The sequence below is a fragment of the Equus caballus genome, chromosome 14, assembly GCF_041296265.1.
Source record: "Equus caballus isolate H_3958 breed thoroughbred chromosome 14, TB-T2T, whole genome shotgun sequence".
NCBI classification, from domain to species: domain Eukaryota; kingdom Metazoa; phylum Chordata; class Mammalia; order Perissodactyla; family Equidae; genus Equus; species Equus caballus.
Genome location: NC_091697.1, coordinates 42,123,215 through 42,142,011, shown reverse-complemented (window position 1 = coordinate 42,142,011; position 18,797 = coordinate 42,123,215). Strand labels below are relative to the sequence as shown.

The 18,797-nt window shown below is 42.6% G+C and overlaps 1 protein-coding gene and 1 long non-coding RNA gene across 5 annotated transcripts in view; one reads left to right on the top strand and one right to left on the bottom strand.

Annotated features, from left to right (window-relative positions):
• Positions 1 to 2,515: 2,515 nt before the first annotated feature.
• On the bottom strand, positions 2,516 to 3,950 carry LOC111767941 (uncharacterized). Its single transcript, XR_011425483.1, has 2 exons — positions 3,788 to 3,950; positions 2,516 to 3,368 (listed from the first exon to the last, which is right to left on the bottom strand). It is a non-coding gene; the product is annotated as an uncharacterized lncRNA (long non-coding RNA).
• A 188-nt stretch (positions 3,951 to 4,138) lies between these two features.
• The window catches only part of G3BP1 (G3BP stress granule assembly factor 1), a 40,249-nt gene continuing 25,590 nt past the window's right edge, over positions 4,139 to 18,797 (top strand). The window contains exon 1 of one of the 4 annotated variants that reach the window (XM_003362783.5): positions 4,139 to 4,538. Coding sequence is in view for 1 of the 4 variants with exons in the window: in XM_023617373.2 (XP_023473141.1) it covers positions 5,602 to 5,622 (21 nt within the window). In the remaining 3 variants the exon portion in view is untranslated. Of the gene's footprint in view, positions 4,539 to 4,646; positions 5,623 to 18,797 lie in introns of those variants that run through there. The other 3 variants (XM_005599274.4, XM_014730562.3, XM_023617373.2) reach the window with 3 other exon arrangements.

Genomic DNA, 18,797 nt, shown 5'->3' with positions numbered 1-18,797 from the left:
CACACAGTAGGTGCTTGATACATGCTATGTTATTTTGGCTTCAAGTTTTGTCCCTCTTCTAAGCCTCAGGGAGTGAGGACTCCTATATGTGAGGTCTGTGTATGTACCAGAGTGTGCTACAAAGAACCTTTTGCAAGCAGCTTTGGCTGCAGGTTCCCAGGATTTGCCATGGATTCCAAAACTCTCAAACCACCTGGAAAGTTGTCCATGCAGCATTACCTGGTGGCACGCCTGAGAAAGAAAGACAATCCCAGCCTCTCAGGGGTTTCTCAGGAGCTGTGCCCCTTTCCCCTACTTGGGGCTGTATTCTCCTGCCCTGGGCAGTACTGATGAGTGGGTAAAAGAACATGGACTTGAAGTCAGAGAGTCCTAGCTTCCTGCCCTAGCCGTGCAACTTTGGGCAAGCTGCTTAATCTCTCTGAGCCTCTTTCTGAGAAATGGGAAATAGGGTGGTTGTGAACATTAAATGAGATCATCTCTGTAGAGAACATTAGCAAGGTGCTTGGCTCATGGTCAGCACTCCATAGAGTTGGAGGAGGTGATGTGTTTGCAGACAGTTTGCAGCCAAAGGAGGGGGGAATCCAATAGGCATGCATTTCTGAGCCAGTGAAGGGTCTCTTTGGATCTTTGTGTGATTTTTGTATGATAAGGAGCAAAAGGTAAAGAGGTTAGCAGTCTGGGAGGGAGGCAGATTAAAACTCTGATGCCTCATTTTCAAAATCCCTCATATACCTAAAGGGGTAAGGCTGTACTTCATCTTGTTTGTTTTAAAGATCTAAGTTTCCCTATTTGTAGTTCCTCATATCACTATTAAAATCTATATTTAACATTGAATGTCTTTCGAAAAATAATACAGGCACAAGTTAAAAAAATTATACAGTACCAAAGGGTACTTTGAATGAATGGAAACTAATAAGGCTTTCTCCTGCCCTGGCCCAAGTTCACCTCACTGTGAGCAATCATTAACGCTTTCTTGTGACTCCTTCCAGATACAACCTGTGCAGGTACAGCACACCATTCAGGAATGTGTACAGATAACTACGGCAATACAGTATGTCTTAGTCGAAATAATTGCCCCATGGTGCCCCTCCCCCGCTTTACTTTTCCCATTATTCTGCACTTCACTTTCCTCATTTATTGATATCTCTTGGGGATCACTCTATAACCACACACATAGATCTGCCTCATTTTCTCTATGGTTGCATGACAGTCCCCTGTAAGAGTGCACTGTATTGTATCCATCCAGTCCCACACAGATATTTGGGTTGTTTCTTGTCTCTTTCTACCACAGGTGGTGCTGCAATGAATATCATTATACTAGGTCTTTGTTCATAGATGGGAGTTGAACAGTTAAAGATACATACAGGCACATATTTCAAATCACCCTTCATGAATGATTAGCTATGTTTGGGAAACAAAGATCCAAATGATATTCTTGGGATCATTCCTCACCTAATATTTCCCACCACCCTTCCACTCTCCCCACAAAACTGGATTTTCTGGGGTCTTGCCCATGCTTCTTCCCACCCTGATTCTCAGAGCTTTGGGGAGAACTGGCAGAAAGAGAAGGGTGAAGCAGTATACTGGAGGGGTTTGCAGGTTTTCCTTGGCAGTGGAGAGGAAGACCAGTAGGAGGCCCGGGACTCTCCTTTAGATGATTAAAGTGACTAGGCCAGGGTTTCTCAGCCCCGGCACTGTTTACTTTTTGGCCAGACAATCCTTTGTTATGGGGGGCTCTCCTGTGCATCCCTGGCCTCCATCCACTAGATTCCAGTAGCCCCTCTACCTAGTTGGGACAAGACCACACGTCTCCTGGGGCAAACTTTCCTCCCCCCGCCCCCTTGAGAATCAGTGCTCCAGACAATTCAACCGTGGTAAATTAGTCACTGAACCTTTTCTAAATATCCAGCAGCTGGGGCCTGAGAGTTTGTGATCTGAGTGGGGAAACGACCGCAGGAGGATGCCAACTTGCTCTCTTCTATGGAAGACAGCAGCGACCACCTGAGGGAGCGTGTCCACATTCTCCCTCTGGTAATCCATTGCCCCTTCCTTCCTACCTCCCAGTACACAACACAGTGCAGGACCACACTCTCATTGTAAAACTTTATCCTTATCACTCCCAATTTAGAGGGTTCCCTGGAGGGAACGACTACTGTTTTAAATTTAGAACTCTTCCCACACATCTACATACCTATTTTAACATGCAGGAATCAGGAGTTTTGTTTTTTGTTTCGTTTTTAACATAAATGGGGATTCACTGCATGTTTTGTTGAACTCGATTTTTTTTCCAATTAACTATTGGAGACCGGTGCATATCCATGTAGTTCTACCTGGTCGTTTTTTAAACTGCTGCATAGTATTCTATATTATGTGCATATCACCACTTAATCAGTTTGCAAATTGGTGAGCAATTATGTTTTCAATTTTTAAATATTCTAACAAAACTGACAATGCTGCAGTCAACACCGGGTACATGCCTTTTTGTAGGAAAAAAATGTAGTTATCAACCAAGAAGTGGGATATACACAATTTTAATAGAGGCTACCAAATAGTCTTACAAAGAGTTTAAAATTCCCCCCAAATGTGATTAAGAATAGCCTTTACCCCCATCACAGGCTACCTGGGATAAATTACCAATCTGTGAATTTAAAGCTTCGAGACCTGCTCTCATTAGCGTCAGTTCGGAAAGTCATTTTGCAAAATGCAAATTTCTTAGTCCAACCTGTAAGAAACCTTTACAGGGGCTCTTCACGGTCCTCAGAATAAAGTCCAGATTCCTCAGCATGGCTAACACGATCCTGGAGGTTCTTAGCCCAGAATACCTTTAGCAGCTTCTCTCCGCTGGGCTGAGTTCCCTCCTGTGTCCTCATAGCCCCAGGCGCCTGTTCCCGGGCTTGGGAGCAGCTCCGGGCCCAGCGCAGCGCCGGAGTCTCCTGAATGGGTGACATCGGGCAGGGCCAGCGTCTTTATCATCTCTGACCTCAGCCTTTGGAGCTCAATAAACGCTGAACTAGCCCGGCCGAAGCTGGAGTGGGGCCGGGGGCCGCCCGGAGCCTCCAGCCTGGGGCCAGGCCCGGCGCACGGAGGCGAACCGGGGCGCTCCCGGGCCCCTTCTCCGCGCCAGAGGCGCTCCACGTGCTGCTTCTGCAAATTTCTCCGCCAAATTGAACGGGAGACCTCCCCGCGGGGTCACATTCTTGGAATGAGAACGGACCGAGGCGGGTCTGTGTATTTCCACGTAAAATGTTCCTGGTGACCAACAGAGGGCCCAACAAAACGCCCAGGGGACTGCAGAGGGCCAGGCTTAGCCATCAACCGTTTCGGAAAATCCTCTGGGTGTCCACAGTGGAGTTCAAAGGCGGAACGACCTGAAAATAAGCCCCGCACCCCCAGCATTAGAAAACCGAATGACAGTGGTGGAGGGTGACGCACAGGATGTTGCGCTGAGGCCAGGGCTGGTCGGAGGATCTACAAAGCACCTTCCCCGGCAGCAACAAAAAGGGAAAGCCTCGGTGAGCACCGTGAGCCGCCCACCCGGCCGCGCTGCAGGGGCACCGCCACGAACGGCGGGGAGAAGTGCGTGTCCTCAAAGGCCGGCGCAGTTTCCACGTGCGACCTTTTGCAAGATCTTGGGGACACAGGGGGAGCGCCTCTCTCCCTCGGCTCTCCCTGAACACTTGCTAACAAGATCGCTGACTAATGTGAGAGCCACCAAGTGCCCTTAGGCGGCCGCACGGAAAGCAAAAAGTTGCTCTAAAAAGAAAAAAGCAAAACCAGGAAAGTTTACCGCTTGGTTTCCCTGGCACCACACTGTGGGGAAAATGTAGGAGATGGGGCCTCAGGGGCCAGACCGACCAAAGGAGGGAAAGAAAGGAAAGAGGACGGACGCCCAGAGCAGGGAAGGCTCCGAGCCGCCCCAGAGGGCACGGGGGCCCTGGGGCTCGGTCTCCTTGGTGCAGTCCAACCCCCGCGTCAATCAGCTCCTTCTTGCGTTGCGATTGGCCAGGGACTCCCTTGGCCTCCCTGGCGCCCACCTCCTAGTTGCTTGGGGTTTACTTCCCCAAAGTACACGGGCCCCACCTTGTGGAGCAACCGCTCCTGCCTGGAAAACGGTTCTCCGCCCAGGGGAACGCGTTTTAACGAATGGGAGCGGTCCCACGTATTTATTGGCTGCCATGGGTATCGGTCAAAGAATCTCCCACCCTCCTTTCCACGATACCTTTAAGTAATTGGTCACTGTCAGTGCCAATCCGTTACTAGGGAAACGAGATCCTCACAGTCTCATAGGCATAAGTCAAAGCCAATCAAGAGCCACGCCTTCATCCTGAGTCAGTACCCAATTGCTGCTCGAAGAGCTCAGAGGACGCAGTCGGGATTGGTCACCAGCCTGCCCGACCTGGCCGCAACAAGTTAGGTTGAGTGCACTTATATACACCGGCGACGGAGCACGCGTGTGTGCGGACGCAGTTGCGTGAGGGGTTTTCGCCTTCCGCTGTGCTGTGGAGCAAAGCCTGTTCCTCTCCCGCTCAGCCGCGCAGGTACGCCGGGGGGTGGGCGGGGCCGGGCTGCCCGGGGGACCAGGACGAGCTGGGGCGGTCGTGAGAGGGAGGAGAAGTCCGAGCGGCGGCCGCGCACCCCCCGCCCCCACCGCCAACGGCCGCAGGCGCGCGCGGCGGGCGCAGGGCCGCGCGGAGCCTCTGCCCCCGCCCTCACCGGCCGGCGCGCGTGGCCGTGTCCACGTCCGCCGCGTGCGCGTGCCGCTTCCAACGGCCACGCGCGGCGAGAGCGAGCCGCGGCCGCCGCCCGGCCCCAGCGCGATCTCGGGGGCCCGGGGCCCCGCGCGGTGGCTCGCCGGCCTTTCCCGCCTGTGCCCCACGCGCCCGCCGGGCCCTTCCTGCCTGGCGAGGGGCTCCAGCTTGGCCCCTAGCGGAGGAGGCCTTTATTTCGGAGCAGGGGCGACACCAAAGCGCGATAAGGGTTTGTTTTTTTTTTTTTTGGCCCGGGAAGCAGAAGGGTTGCTCCTCGCCTTTAGCGGGAGAAAGGGGAGCGGCGCATGCAGGGGTCCTGAGTGATGGTAGTAGCTAACACTTCCCCTAAGCCCTCGCTCCGTCCCAGGCGCTGGGCTGCGCAGTTGGGGTGCCTGTGTCCCTCTCACGACGACCCGAGGAGGTAGGTGCGCCGATTTCCCTCGTTTTGCAGCGGACCCGGCGGCCCAGAGTGGAGTGACCCGGTGAGAGGCACACAGGCGGTAAGGGGCAGGTCTTCGTTTGAACCCAGGCCTGCTGACTCCTGGCCCCCACGCCTGTTTTACTCTTTGTTCCAGCGCCCTGTGCGGCTCCAGGGCACCTTTGGCCCCAGAGCACCAGTCCCTGGGGACAGCATCCGCCAGAGAGGCCGCCTGCTGCGAGGACTACAGCGGCATTTGTCCTTGAGGCCGTCACGGGCTTCCAGGGAGACGGGGGTGGGAAGGGGGATTATGACAAAGGGAAAGAAAGAATGTGGGCTTCCTTTCTACATGTCCTCGTACGAATAGCTGATGGATGTGCCGCCCTAAAAGCTTCTGGAAAAAGTAGGGAAGAAGATGAATAAGTGCAGACGAACATGGGCAGTGTTCCTCGTCAGGTTTGGAACTCCTATTACCTTGATGGGAAATTCCCGCCAGCAGGAAGTTAGGCTCTGATGTTAACCTTGAATCTTCTTTCTTCCTTTTGATCGGAGCAGACTTTTGAGAAAGACGTTCGAGAGGCTAGTTTAACTTCCTCGTTTTGTAGTTAAAGAAAATGAGGTTCAGAGCGATGAGTTTCAGATCTCGGCAGCACGTGTAGGTTAACATTTGAAATTGCGATAGAAAGGAAGGTGCCCAGTTACAGCGTAAATCCGACCCCTGCGGAGCTCATGCTGGGTGAAGTGCTGCTTGAGAAGTGTTGGCAATCTTACCCCTTTGGCGGTTGGGATCTTCTGTGGGTGAAAGCCTGTCTACCTTCATTTTTTTCTTTAGCAATGCTAAATAAAAGACTCCTGTGTATATACGAAAGTAGAAGACGCTTTCAAAGACTTGAATTTGTGTTTTTCTACTACAATTGTACTTTAGATTTTATAAGCCTGTATACACCCTGGCTTAATGAAATAATGTCCCTCTGTTGCAGGTCCAAATCATTACTTTACATCACAAATGTCTCTATTTGAGATAAAACTACAATAAAAGTTTTGGGACTAGCCTTCTAAATTAGTTCTGATTGTAATGGCTTTCAACTTTTTGGAGTTTTTTAAGAATTTTTTTTTGTTTGTATAGACACTTTTTGGGATTGGTCTTTATGAGTAAGGATCTTTTGCAGTCAGAGGGAGCATGTAATTTACATCCTTGTAAGAAAATTTAAGAACTGTGAGGAAGCTTAATATTTGTAAGTGTTTCTATTTATCCAGTACTTTCTATGTTTCTTAGTACAAAGTAGCAATAGGTAAAGGGTCAAAATGTTGCATGGACAAGTTTCATACCTTTGTTGGTGTTGCTATAAATAACAGATTGCTTTACAGTATAACATTGTTTTACTTGGAACTTGCCTTCCTGTAGCAATGCCATTTACCTGCATTTAGACACCTGTTAACTATTGAATTGGCATTTTGAGTTAGCAAATGTTAAGACGCTGTACCTGCTTTTAAAATGGTAAGTTTGAGTCCAGCTGATTTATTACTCCTTGAGGTAAAATAAATGAGAATGAGATTACCTTATGCATTAATTGAGGGAAAGTTTTGTTAGTTTCCCGTTCAGGTATTTAAAAAAACACTGTTCTTGGTTTCAGCAAATGGTTATAAAAACTGATATTTCACAGATTGATAGCCCAGTTGATCTGTTATGCGTTCATTTATCAAGAACAGCTGAATTGGAGCAAATTGGGATAATACAAGACTTGTGTGCCTCTCTGCTTCCCAGCTGAGGCAGAGGTTACTTTTGTTGTTAATCTTTTCAATCTGAGCTTTTGTACCTCTTCTGACTGGTAGAGAAGTAGGCAGTTCTTTGTTCTTTTTTTTTAACTTGGATTCAGTTTGCTGGTCTCAGCTGACAGTCTGCTAAGGAAACACCAGGATATTTGGTAATGTTTTTGGTGACCTGCTTTGCACCAGATCTTTGTAATTTACCTTATTGATTTTTTTGCTTTAACTTGTTTTAGTACTTTGCATAGAAAGTAAAGGGCAGAGGTTAGTTTTACATTTTTACAGGTTTGTGAATTGTGTATGGTTCTTAGGATGCATCGTGGGTCAGCGTTAAAAGATGAAGTTTGATGTAAAGCCTGAATTTGTAACCTAAACCAATTTTGTCTTTTCGTCAGTTTAGTAAAATTACTCACTTGATCTTTCAATGTTTTGCAATTAGACTGGTTTTTTAAAATAATATTTCAGAATTCAAATATGCACTGTATGTCCATTTAATTGTGCTTTAAGACTGCCTTGGACAAAACTTACTGACTTTACAAAGGGAGATAGTTGTCAAAGTAGGCAGGTTTAAAACAAAAAAAGCAGGCCCCCCCCCCCCCCCCCCCCCCCGTCAGTTGTTAACGGCTAGTGGGAAAAACCTTTAGTGCAGTACTGTTCTTCCAGCCCTGGAGTTAAATTTAGATTCAGTAACTGTAATCTCACTTGTAGCTGGTGATCACACTGTGGCGGTTAACCAGGTTTATGTTTTAAAATCTCAAAAGTCAGCTTTCTTTTTACGGATTTTTGTTGTTAAGTAATCTTGGACACCGTGTCTGGCCTTGGTTGGGAAAGCTGACTTGGAAGCTACGTGATATGGCGAAGGCTGGGAATGATCTGCGCATGAAGAGGGGGCTTTGTTTTATTTATTTATTTATTTTAAAGATTGGCACCTGAGCTAACGTCTGTTGCCAGTCTTTTTTTTTTTCTTTTTCTTCTTTTCCCTGAAGCCCCCCAGTACATAGTTGTATATTGTAGTTGTGGTCCTTCTGGTTGTGCTATGTGGGACACCGCCTCAGTGTGGCCTAATGGGCAGTGCCATGTCCGTGCCTAGAATACGAACTGGCGAAACCCTGGGCCACGGAAGCGGAGCGCGGGAACTTAACCGCTGGGCCATGGGGCCCGTCCCAAGAGTGGGCTTTATACAGCAGAAAGTAATAAAAAAAATAAGTTCTCTCACAGGCTGTGGCCTTAGTAAATAAATAAGGTCTTTAGATGACCTTAAATGATAGATTTCCCCTTCTGTCCTCTGATACTACAATGTCATGTTGTAATACTGCTTAGCTGTGTAGCCTGTGTACTGTATTTCAGATGTTAATAAAAAATAAGAGGCGGTTCAGAGAAAGCAAGCTGGCGTCCTGGGTGGGACATACTTCCCCTTAGTAGGGATGTACTCCTTCCTGGCTCTTAAGTGGCTATGTAACAGCATCGATGTATATTTGTATAGCCCTTTGCGTGTTTTAAAAGTGCTTTCACACTTCCTAGGTATTTTCATGTTTTTATTTCCAAGAGAACTGAAGCTCCGAAATCCAAATAGTTGTCTAAACTCTTTTGTAAAGCATGTGGTTGGTGCACCTATTAGGGAGCTGTAGACTGCTTTGTGCTATTTCCTTATTCAGAAAACCTTGAAGGATTCAGAATTTGGAAGGTGTGAGTCTAACACCTACCTATCATGGTACATTTATCAAAACTAAGAAATTGACATTGGTAAAATACTACTAACTAAATGATTGACCTTACTTGAATTTCCTTAGTTTTTCCACTAAGGTGCTTTTTCTCTTCGAGGATCCAGTCCAAGGTACCACATTGCATTTAGTCCTCCTGTCTCCTTGGTCTCTCTCTGTGACGGTTTCTGTCTTTCCTTTGTCATTTATGACGCTGATGCTTTTGATCTCAGTTTGGGTATGTCTGGTATTATGTCTGGACTGTGGTTATGGGTTTGGGAGAAGACGACCAGAGGTGACTTATCAGCCTTCTTATCACATCAGGGCATGTGTAATGTTATTACTGGTTGAATTTAATCTCGATCACTTGATTCAAGTGGTGTATGCCAGGTTAGTATTTGCTCCCTTTGCATAGTCTCTTCATTAGAAGCTAGTCACTAAGAGGGAGGAGAAATGGTGATTTTGTGGAAATATATTAAAGCTACCACTGTAGGGTCTGGCTCCGTGGCTGAGTGGTTAAGTTGGCGTGCTCCGCTTCGGCGGCCCAGGGTTTCATGGGTTCGAATCCTGGACTCGGACATGGCACTGCTCATCAGGCCATGCTGAGGCGGCGTCCCACATACCACAACTGGAAGGACCCACAACTAGAATGTACAACTATGTACTGGGGGGCTTTGGGGAGAAGGAGGAAAAAAACTACTAGTGTAATTACTAAATATTTTGGGGTAGACACTTTGAAGCTTTGCAAATATTCTATTTCTCTAAAGTTTCCTCCCTTAATTTTAGCATTTATTAGTGGATCTTTCCTGCAGCTGTTGCTGGGGTGTTCTAATGGTAATTTTTTATCTCCTTCATTCCTTCTACATTTGAAATTCTTCTGTAAGGAAGACTTGTCTCGGTTTATATTTAAGACTTTATTTTCTTACCTGTTAATTTTTTTATTTAGTCATTTATGTCACTATAGACTCATGGGTATTTTATTCTTTGGGTTGTATTCCAGTGCTATTCTAACTTACTTTTACTTATATTTTTTATTTTACAAATTGTTCCTATTTTGGCTCTTGTGTCCTTTTGACGTTCCCCCATGCTTTTTTCCCCCAAGTATTTTCTTTCTTTACCAGGTGATTCAGGCTCGTCTTGTATTTTGCCTGTTGCAGTCCTAGAATCAACTGTTCTCCAGGGAGCTGTCAGGAGCGATTTTGAAGGGAGGCGACAGGTGGTAAATGTGAAGAGTTTGGAAAATAGATTGAACAGTGGACCCGTGATGGTGATACTGCTTTTGCTCTGAGCACAGACATTGGCTTCTGTATTAAAGTTTCTCTGGTTCTGGGAGAACGTTTTTGTTTCTCTCATAACTAAAGTAAATTTCAAATGTTGGAATGCATAGCATAACCTTGCAGAAATTTACAACAGTTTAATATATGCTCAGTTCTTATAAACCCTTACTGGTTATTTTTTCCTACTATTTTTGATAAATTATTAAAGTAAAAAGGCCGCAAAATCCCATCATACCTGGCATTGATAATTAACATCGTGTCACTCTTTTACGTTTGACTTCTTTTTTTCTATTCAGTTTCCCATTCCCCTCCTTTCCCCTGAGACAACCTTTCATCTTTCAAGGCCATTTTATTGATGGGGTAAAAATTTTTAAGAACAGCTTCGTTGAGGTATAATTGACATAGATTAAACTGCGCATATTTCAGGTGTACTATCTGGTAATTCTTGGCGTTATTTATACCCATGAAACCATCATCACAATCAAATCCATCACTCCTCATCTCCTGCCCCCAGGAATCCTTTGTCTGCTTTCTGTCGCTGAAGATTAGTTTGCAATTTTCTAGAATTTTTATGAAAATGGAATCATATAATATGTGCTTTTTTTTTTTAATTGCTGGGTAGTACTATTTTGTAAATATACCACAGTTTGTTTATCCATTCACCTGTTGATGGACATTTGGTTTGTTTCCATCTTTTGGCTGTTATGAATAAAGCTTCTTAAGAGACTACCTAACTTTTCCAAAAGTGGTTGTACCACTTGACATTCCCACCATCCATGTTTGAGGGTTCTACTCCTTAATATCCTGGCCAGCACTGTGTGGTCAGCCTTTTAAATTTTAGTCATTCTGGCAGGTGTGTTGTGGTACCTCACTGTGGTTTTAATTTGCATTTCTGTAATTACTTATGATTAGTATTTTTCATGTCTTTATTTGGCATTCAGATAATTTCTTTGCTGAAGTGTCTCTTCAGATCTTCTGCTCATAATTCGTGGGGTGGTTATTCAGTTTTGAAAGTTCCTTATGTATTCTGGATACAGATTTTCTATCAGATACATGCTTTGCAAATATTTACTCCTAGTGTGGCTTGTCTTTTCATTCTCTTAATAGTGTCTTTTGTAGAGCAGAAGGTTTTAATTTTAACAGAGTCCGCATTATCAATCTCTTCTCTTACCATATTTTTGGTTTTGTGTCTAAAATCTATGCTTTAGGGGCTGGCCCCCTGGCCGAGTGGTTAAGTTTGCACACTCTGCGTTGGCGGCCCAAGGTTTCACTGGTTCGAATCCTGGGTGTGGTCGTGGCACTGCTCGGCAGGCCATGCTGAGGCGGCGTCCCACATAGCACAACCAGAAGGACCCACAACTAAAATATACAACTATGTACTGGGGGGATTTGGGGGAAAAAGAAAAGATCAGCACTAGTTGTTAGCTCAAGTGCCAATCTTTAAAAAAAAAAAAAATCTATGCTTTAGTCAAGGTCATGCAGATTTTGTTTACAAGTTTTAGATTTTACCTGAAACCATTTTGAGTTAAATTTTAATTGTGAGGCATGAGTTGAGGTCCTATTTTTTTCTATCTATGGATATGCAGTTACAGCACTGTTTGTTGAAAAGAGTATCCTTTTTCTAATGAATTGTCTGCTCTTTTGTTAAAAATCAGTTGTCCCTTTTTGTGTGGGTGTATTTCTTTACTCTGTTGCATGGATCTATTTGTCTGTTTTGTCTATTGTATTGTCCAGACTGTTTTAAAAATACATTTACGTATGTATCTATGAGTAGTATCTGGTATTGTTTTATGTATACTAAAAACTGTTGAACTTATTTAAAGACGATCATACAGTACGTATTTGGCAACTGACTTCATTTTATATTGTTTTTGAGATCTATTTCGTGCTGACTTTGTGATTGCCAAAATAGGGTGACTTTATGTCTTGCTTTCCTAGGGACAGTTCTAATTCACCCCACTTAACCTGGCATGATTATTAATAGTATCACTTTTCAGTCTTTTTTTTTCTGTCTAAAGCCCCCCGTACATAGCTGTATATTCTAGTTGTAAGTTCCTCTAGTTGTGCTGTGTGGGATGCTGTCTCAGCATGGCTTGATGAGCAGTGCTAGGCCTGCACCCAGGATCTAACTGACGAAACCCGGGGCCTCCAAAGTGGAGTGCAGGATCTTAACCACTAGGCCACGGGGCTGGCCCCCTACTTTTCAGTCTTTTAATTGCCCATATGATTATCTTAGATACAGAGGTTTCCATGATGTGAATAAACCACAACTTAATCCATTTCCCATTTGACAGATGTGTAGGTTATTACTGGTCTTAGAAATACTGGTTTTAGAAATAGGGTGGTGGGGCTGGCCCAGTGCATAATGGTTAAGGTTGAGTGCTTGGCTTCGGCGGCCCGGGTTTTCCCAGTTTGGATCCTGGGTGTGGACCTACACACTGCTCATCAAGCCATGTTGTGGCAGCATCCCACATAGAGGAACTAGAAGGACTTATAACTAGGATATACAACTATGTACTGGGGCTTTGGGGAGAGAAAAAGGAAAAAGGAAGATTGGCAACAGATGTTAGCTCAGGGCCAATCGTCCTCACCAAAAAAAGCATACCTAAAAAAAAAGAAGGTGGGAGTGAATTTCTTTGTGTCTTGCGCAAATGGATGAGTTCCCTTAAATATGCATCTAGAAGAGAATTGCTAGATTCATAGCTTTTTTTTTTTAAGATTTTATTTTTCCTTTTTCTCCCAAAGCCCCCCCGGTACATAGTTGTGTATTTTCAGTTGTGGTCCTTCTGGTTGTGGCATGTGGGATGCCGCTTCAGTGTGGCTTGATGAGAGGTGCCATGTCTGCACCCAGGATTCAAACCGGTGAAATCCTGGGCTGCTGAAGTGGAGCATACGAACTTAACCACTCGGCCATGGGGCCAGCCCCCTAGATTCCTAACTTTTTTGATTTGGTTAGATAACTGCAAAATTGTTCTCTACTGTGGTTGTACTGATTGAAATTCATTCAGCAGTTTTTCAGGTTGTCTTTTCCCTGCTTCCTTGTCAGTGTATGATACTGACTGATAGTGTAATACTTTGGGGGATCTCCTGTGAGAAGGGATAGGTTTTAATTTACATTTTACTGGTTACTTAGTTTATCTTTTGTTTGTTGCCCAATTAGTCTCCTGAGAGTTGCCTGTTCCATTTCTTTTGCCCATTTTTCTTTTGGGTTATTCTTTTTTTTGGTGAGGGAGATTTGCCCATTGCCAATCTTCCTCTTTTTTTTTTTTTTTTTCCCTTAAGGAAGATTAGCCCTGAGCTAACAGCTGTGTCAGTCTTCCTGTATTTTTTATGTGGGTCACTGCCACAGCATGGCTGATGAATGGAGTAGGTCCAAGTCTGGGATCCAAACTGGTGAACCCGCAGGCTGCCAAAACGGAGTGTGTGGAACTTTAAACACTCCACTATGGGGATGGCCTGGAGTTATTCTTTATTTTAGTGATTTATATAGGAGTTCTGTGTTTATTGTGGATTCTAATCATTTGTTGTATGATGGTGCATTTTTTTTCTTAATTTAAAACTGCCACTTAGAGATCATGAGTTGTTAAGACATTTTGCTATTTTGATTTTGTGAGGAAGAATAAACTCAGCTATTAAAAATTCAGGTGGATTGTGGTCAGTCTTCTTCCATGCTTCCCTGCTCTTGAGACATAAATCCTCACAGCTCTTTAGACTCAGTTAAAAGAAGTATCTTTAGCATTTCTTTAAAGTTGCCATGCAGGGGCCAGCCTGGTGGCGTAGTGGTTAAGTTGGTGCGCTCTACTTCGTTGGCCCAGGATTCCCTGGTTTGGATCCTCAATGGGGGCCTATGCACTGATTATTAAGCCATGCTGTTGCAGGCATCCCACATATAAAATAGAGGAATATGGGCACAGATGTTAACTCAGGGCCAATCTTCCTCAAAAAAAAAAAAAGTTGCCGTGCAGTCTAGTAATTTGGGGTTAAGTGGACATTTTGAAAGATTAGGGAGTATTTCACAGATCAGGGTCAATCCAGCAAAAATAAATCCATGATTATGTTAATCTGTGAGGCAGCATTGACATTTCCATTTGTATATATATTTTTTAGAGTAGCGCTTATTGACGACGTTATGTGCTTTTCCAATTAGGTAAGAAAAGTAAAAAAATTACATTCTTTGCTCCTTGTAGGTAACTAATAATTCTGTTGCCTCAGACTTTTTTTCCCCTGTACTGTAAACTACCTTAATTTCACTTTCATTGTTCTCTTTGAGGGATCCTAAGGCCAACACAAAGTGATAGTGTTGGAAAAATTAGAGTATTACAAGCCAAAAGCAAATTCCTTCTTAAAATTGGAAAACATCAGAATATATTCTGATATAAGTCTTTAAAAAAAGCAAAGTAAATAGATGCCTTGTTTTAAGACAAGTTTAAAAGTGAAACCAGTAACTTTAGAGGAATGCTTAACTCTTGGAGTTTAGCCCTGGAAGTTGGGCAAAAGTAGTGAGACAGAAAACTCCCTGTACCATGAAAAAATTGAAATTGGACCATCCCCATCTGCTGCTAATAAATACAGAGAGGTGTTCTGTAGTCCTCAGATCTGTTGAAGTACTCTCTTGTACTAATTAAAGTCACACAGAGTGGAGTTAATTTTTGGAATTACAAACCTAAAGGGATTTTAAAGATCATTTCATTTCAAGAGAGCTAAAATATATAACATACCGCTCGCTGTTAGACATTGGTACCCTTTGTTGCGTTTTTCTTTTTCTTTATTTTGTTCTGAAGGTAGTGCACGTTCGTCCTAGGACATTCCAGCAATACAGAGGTCTAGGAATGTTATTTTTTAAATAGCTACATAGTATTCCATTATATAATGTTTCTATATACATTATATGTAACATAATATAATTTCCATAACACAGTGCCACAGTGAATACTTTTATAACTTATGTTTACATATGTTTTTATACCTTATGTTGTGTGTTTATACCTTGTGTTTTTTATATAGACTATTGCATAATGTAACCCCCCTCCCCCCCACCCCTTACGCGCACACACACACACACACACACACACACACGAAACAGGAGTGGTCACTGCTTTCAGTTAGTGGTTAGGTTGTTGGTGTTTGGAATGAAGTGAGATAAGCAGTTGGACTGGTATTTTCTGGTAGCTCTTCTCAAGGGAAATATTCCTCATGACTTTGATGAATAAAATTGTTTCAGAAATACTTATTTCAATTCAGCAAACTTATTCTCCTAGCATAAGAATAAAGTAAATTATTTAGCAGTGTTTAACAGAATAGTAGAACTTAATGCTGTATTTATTGTTTTAAGAGAGCAGAAATTTTTATGCCTAATGGCATAAACATACCTGAAACAATTGTAGCTCCATGATGCATGTTTTAAAAGTTAAAATATTAAGATGTGCACTTGATTTGGTTTTGTAGTTTGACTGGGCAGTTATATTCTGTGGGCAAGTCTTCCTATATAGCATTCATATGAGTGGACCACGGCTGTTATGAAGTTAACCTAGAAGTTCTCTAAAATGGTAAAATTTTATATCAAGTTCTTGGGCTTCCATAGTCCAAGGTCCTCTGTACAAAAGTTCTTGTAGAAAATAATACTGTATTTTTATTTTGCTAGCCAAGTACTTAAATAGTTTTCTGGGTGACAGAAAAGGGTGGGTGTAGAAATGCTTTCCTTCATCATAGTTAATAATTAGTAGTAATAAGAACAGCTAACCATATCATTTGTAGGAATTTCTGTGAGCAATTTGTAATTTATGCCCCAGAAGGTTTATCCTCTTGCTCTAAAAGCAGTGTAATAAGGGAGTGATCTCCAAATTGGAATGATTTGGAGTGTTCAACAAACTTACTTTGTCTGGGGAAAGTGGCATGTGTCTTTTAGAAAGTCTTCCAGTCTTCATATCAGCATGGGAAGGGGGAATCACTATTGGTAATTGAAATACTAAAAATAGTTTGTTTCCTCCTCCTCCTTTTTTGTTTTTTGCTGAAGAAGATTTGCCCTGAGCTAACATCTGTTGCCACTCTTCCTCTTTTTGTATATGAGCCACTGCCACAGCATGGCCACTGACAGATGAGTGCTGTAGGTCCATGCCTGGGAACTGAACCCGGGCTGCTGAAGTGGAGTACACCAAATTTAACCACTAAGTCACCAGGGTTGGCCTAATAGTTTTTTTCCTGTTCCTAGTTTTGGTACATGCTTCATAGTCTAGCCATTAATGTTGCATTGACATATGCTCTTATACTGATAAGGTTATTTACCATCTGTCATCGTACAAAGTTATTACAAGATTACTCTGTTCCCTGTGCTGTACATTACATCCTCACGACTTTTGTAACTGAAAGTTTGTGACTCTTATCCCCTTCACCACTTTTGCCCTTCCCCCAACCCCTTCCCCTCTAGCAATTACCAATTTGTTCTCTATATTCCTGAGTTTGCTTCTCTTTTGTTTGTTCGTTTTGTTTTGTTTTTTTTGGATTCCACATATAAATGAAATCATAGGGTATTTCTCTTTCTCTGTCTGGCTTATTTCACTTAGCATAATACCCTCTAGACCCATCCCTGTTATCACAAATGGGAGGATTCCATCCTTTTTATGACTGAGTAATATTCCATTGTATATATTTACCACATCTTTATCCATTCATCTACCGAACACTTAGAATGCTTCCTAATCTTGGCTATTGTAAATAATGCTGCAGTGAACATGGAGGGGGCATATATCTTTTCGAATTAGTGTTTTATTTCCTTTGGAAAAATACTCAGGAGTGGTATTACTGGATTGTATGGTAGTTCTATTTTTAATTTTTTAAGGAATCTCCGTACTGTTGTCCATGGTGTTTGCACTAATTAATTTCCACCAACAGTGCCCGAAGATTCCCTTTTCTCCACATCCTTGCCAATACTTATTTGTTGTCTTTTTGAGAATAGCCATTCTGACAGTGTGAGGTGATATCTTATTTGTGGTTTTCATTTGCATTTCCCTGATGATTAGTGATGTTGAGCACCTTTTCATGTACCTATTGGCCATCTGTATGTCTTCTCTACCAAAAAGTATTAAAACTAATAAGTGAATTCAGTAGAGTTGCAGGATACAAGATAAATATACGGAAATCAGTTGTGTTTCTATATGCTAACAATAAACTAAGAGAGAAATTAAGAAAACAATCCCATTTATAATTACATCAAAAAGAATAAAATACCTAGGAATACATTTAACAAAGGTCAAAGACCTGTACACTGAGAACTGTAAGACACTGATGAAATTGAAGATCACATAAGTAAATGGAAAGATCTGTTATGCTTATGGATTGGAAGAATGAATATAGTTAAAATGCCCATACTACTCAAAGCAACTTGCAGATTCGGTGCAATCCCTGTTAAAATACCAATGACATTTTTCACTTAACTGGAACAAATAATCCTAAAGTTCGTACGAAATCACAAAAGACCCTGAATAGCCAAAGCAATCTTGGGAAAGAAAAACAAAGCTGGAGGTACCACACTCCTGATGATCTTGAACTATACCACAAAGCTGTAGTAATCAAAACAGTATGGTACTGGCACAAAACACATAGATAATGGAGCAGAACAGTGCCCAGAAATAAACGCACACCTATATGTTCATTAATCTATGACAAAGGAGGCAAGAGTATGCAGGAATGTTTGATAAATGAGGGGGAATCTTGGAACTTTTTAGCATGTGTTTTAATTGATATTCATACTTTATAATTGTCATAGTAACTGGCAAAACACCAGTTTTTCTGAGGTAAATCCATTTGTTTGTTTACTTTCATTATTTTAGATTTGATAGATTGAGAGTTCTGATGAACCAGAGTGAGATTAAAGACTATTCTCAGGCGGTACGACGTTAGTTCACGTATTTCTCATAGCTTGTGTTTTATGTTTGGGCCAAAAACAAAGATGAAGATTTCAGAGAGGTGATTTACCAAATAAAATTTTTCTAATTAGGATTGATTGAGTATATTTGTATAGATTCAAATCACCAAAGTTTTGTTTTGTTACTGAGAATGGTGATCAGATAGATAAGGTTACTCACAGAACTGTTGGTGTGTGGTCTCCGATCACTGAAGAACTTCCCTAAACATTTTGTGGTCATCGATGCTATTGGGTGGGTCAGTATTCTTAATTATTGTAATACATTTTCTGATGTCTTAAAGATTTTTTTTTAACATTTCATTAAATGACTTCTATTTTTTAAAGCTTTGTGCTTTAATGTTTTTAATTTTTTTTATTATTAAGATTATGATAGTTTACAACCTTGTGAGATTTCAGTTGTACATTATTGTCAGTCATGTTGTGGGTGCACTACTTCACCCTTTGTGCCCTCCCCCCAACCCCCCCCCCCCCTTTTCCCTGGTAACCACCGATCAGTTCTCCTTGTCTATATGTTAACTTCCACCTAAGAGTGGAGTCATATAGAGTTCATCTTTCTCTGTCTGGCTTATTTTGCTTAACATAATACCCTCAAGGTCCATCCATGTTGATGCGAATGGGACGATTTTGTCCTTTTTTATGGCTGAGTAGTATTCCATTGTGTACATATACCATATCTTCTTTATCCAATCATCAGTTGCTGGGCACTTAGGTTGGTTCCACGTCTTGGCTATTGTAAATAATGCTGTGATGAACATAGGGGTGCATGGGACTCTTGGCATGGCTGATTTCAGGTTCTTAGGATAGATTCCCAGTAGTGGGATGGCTGGGTCATAAGGTATTTCTATTTTTAACTTTTTGAGAAATCTCCATACTGTTTTCCATAGGCTGCATCAGTTTGCATTCCCACCAACAATGTATGAGGGTTCCTTTTTCTCCACAACCTCTCCAACATTTATCACTCTTGAT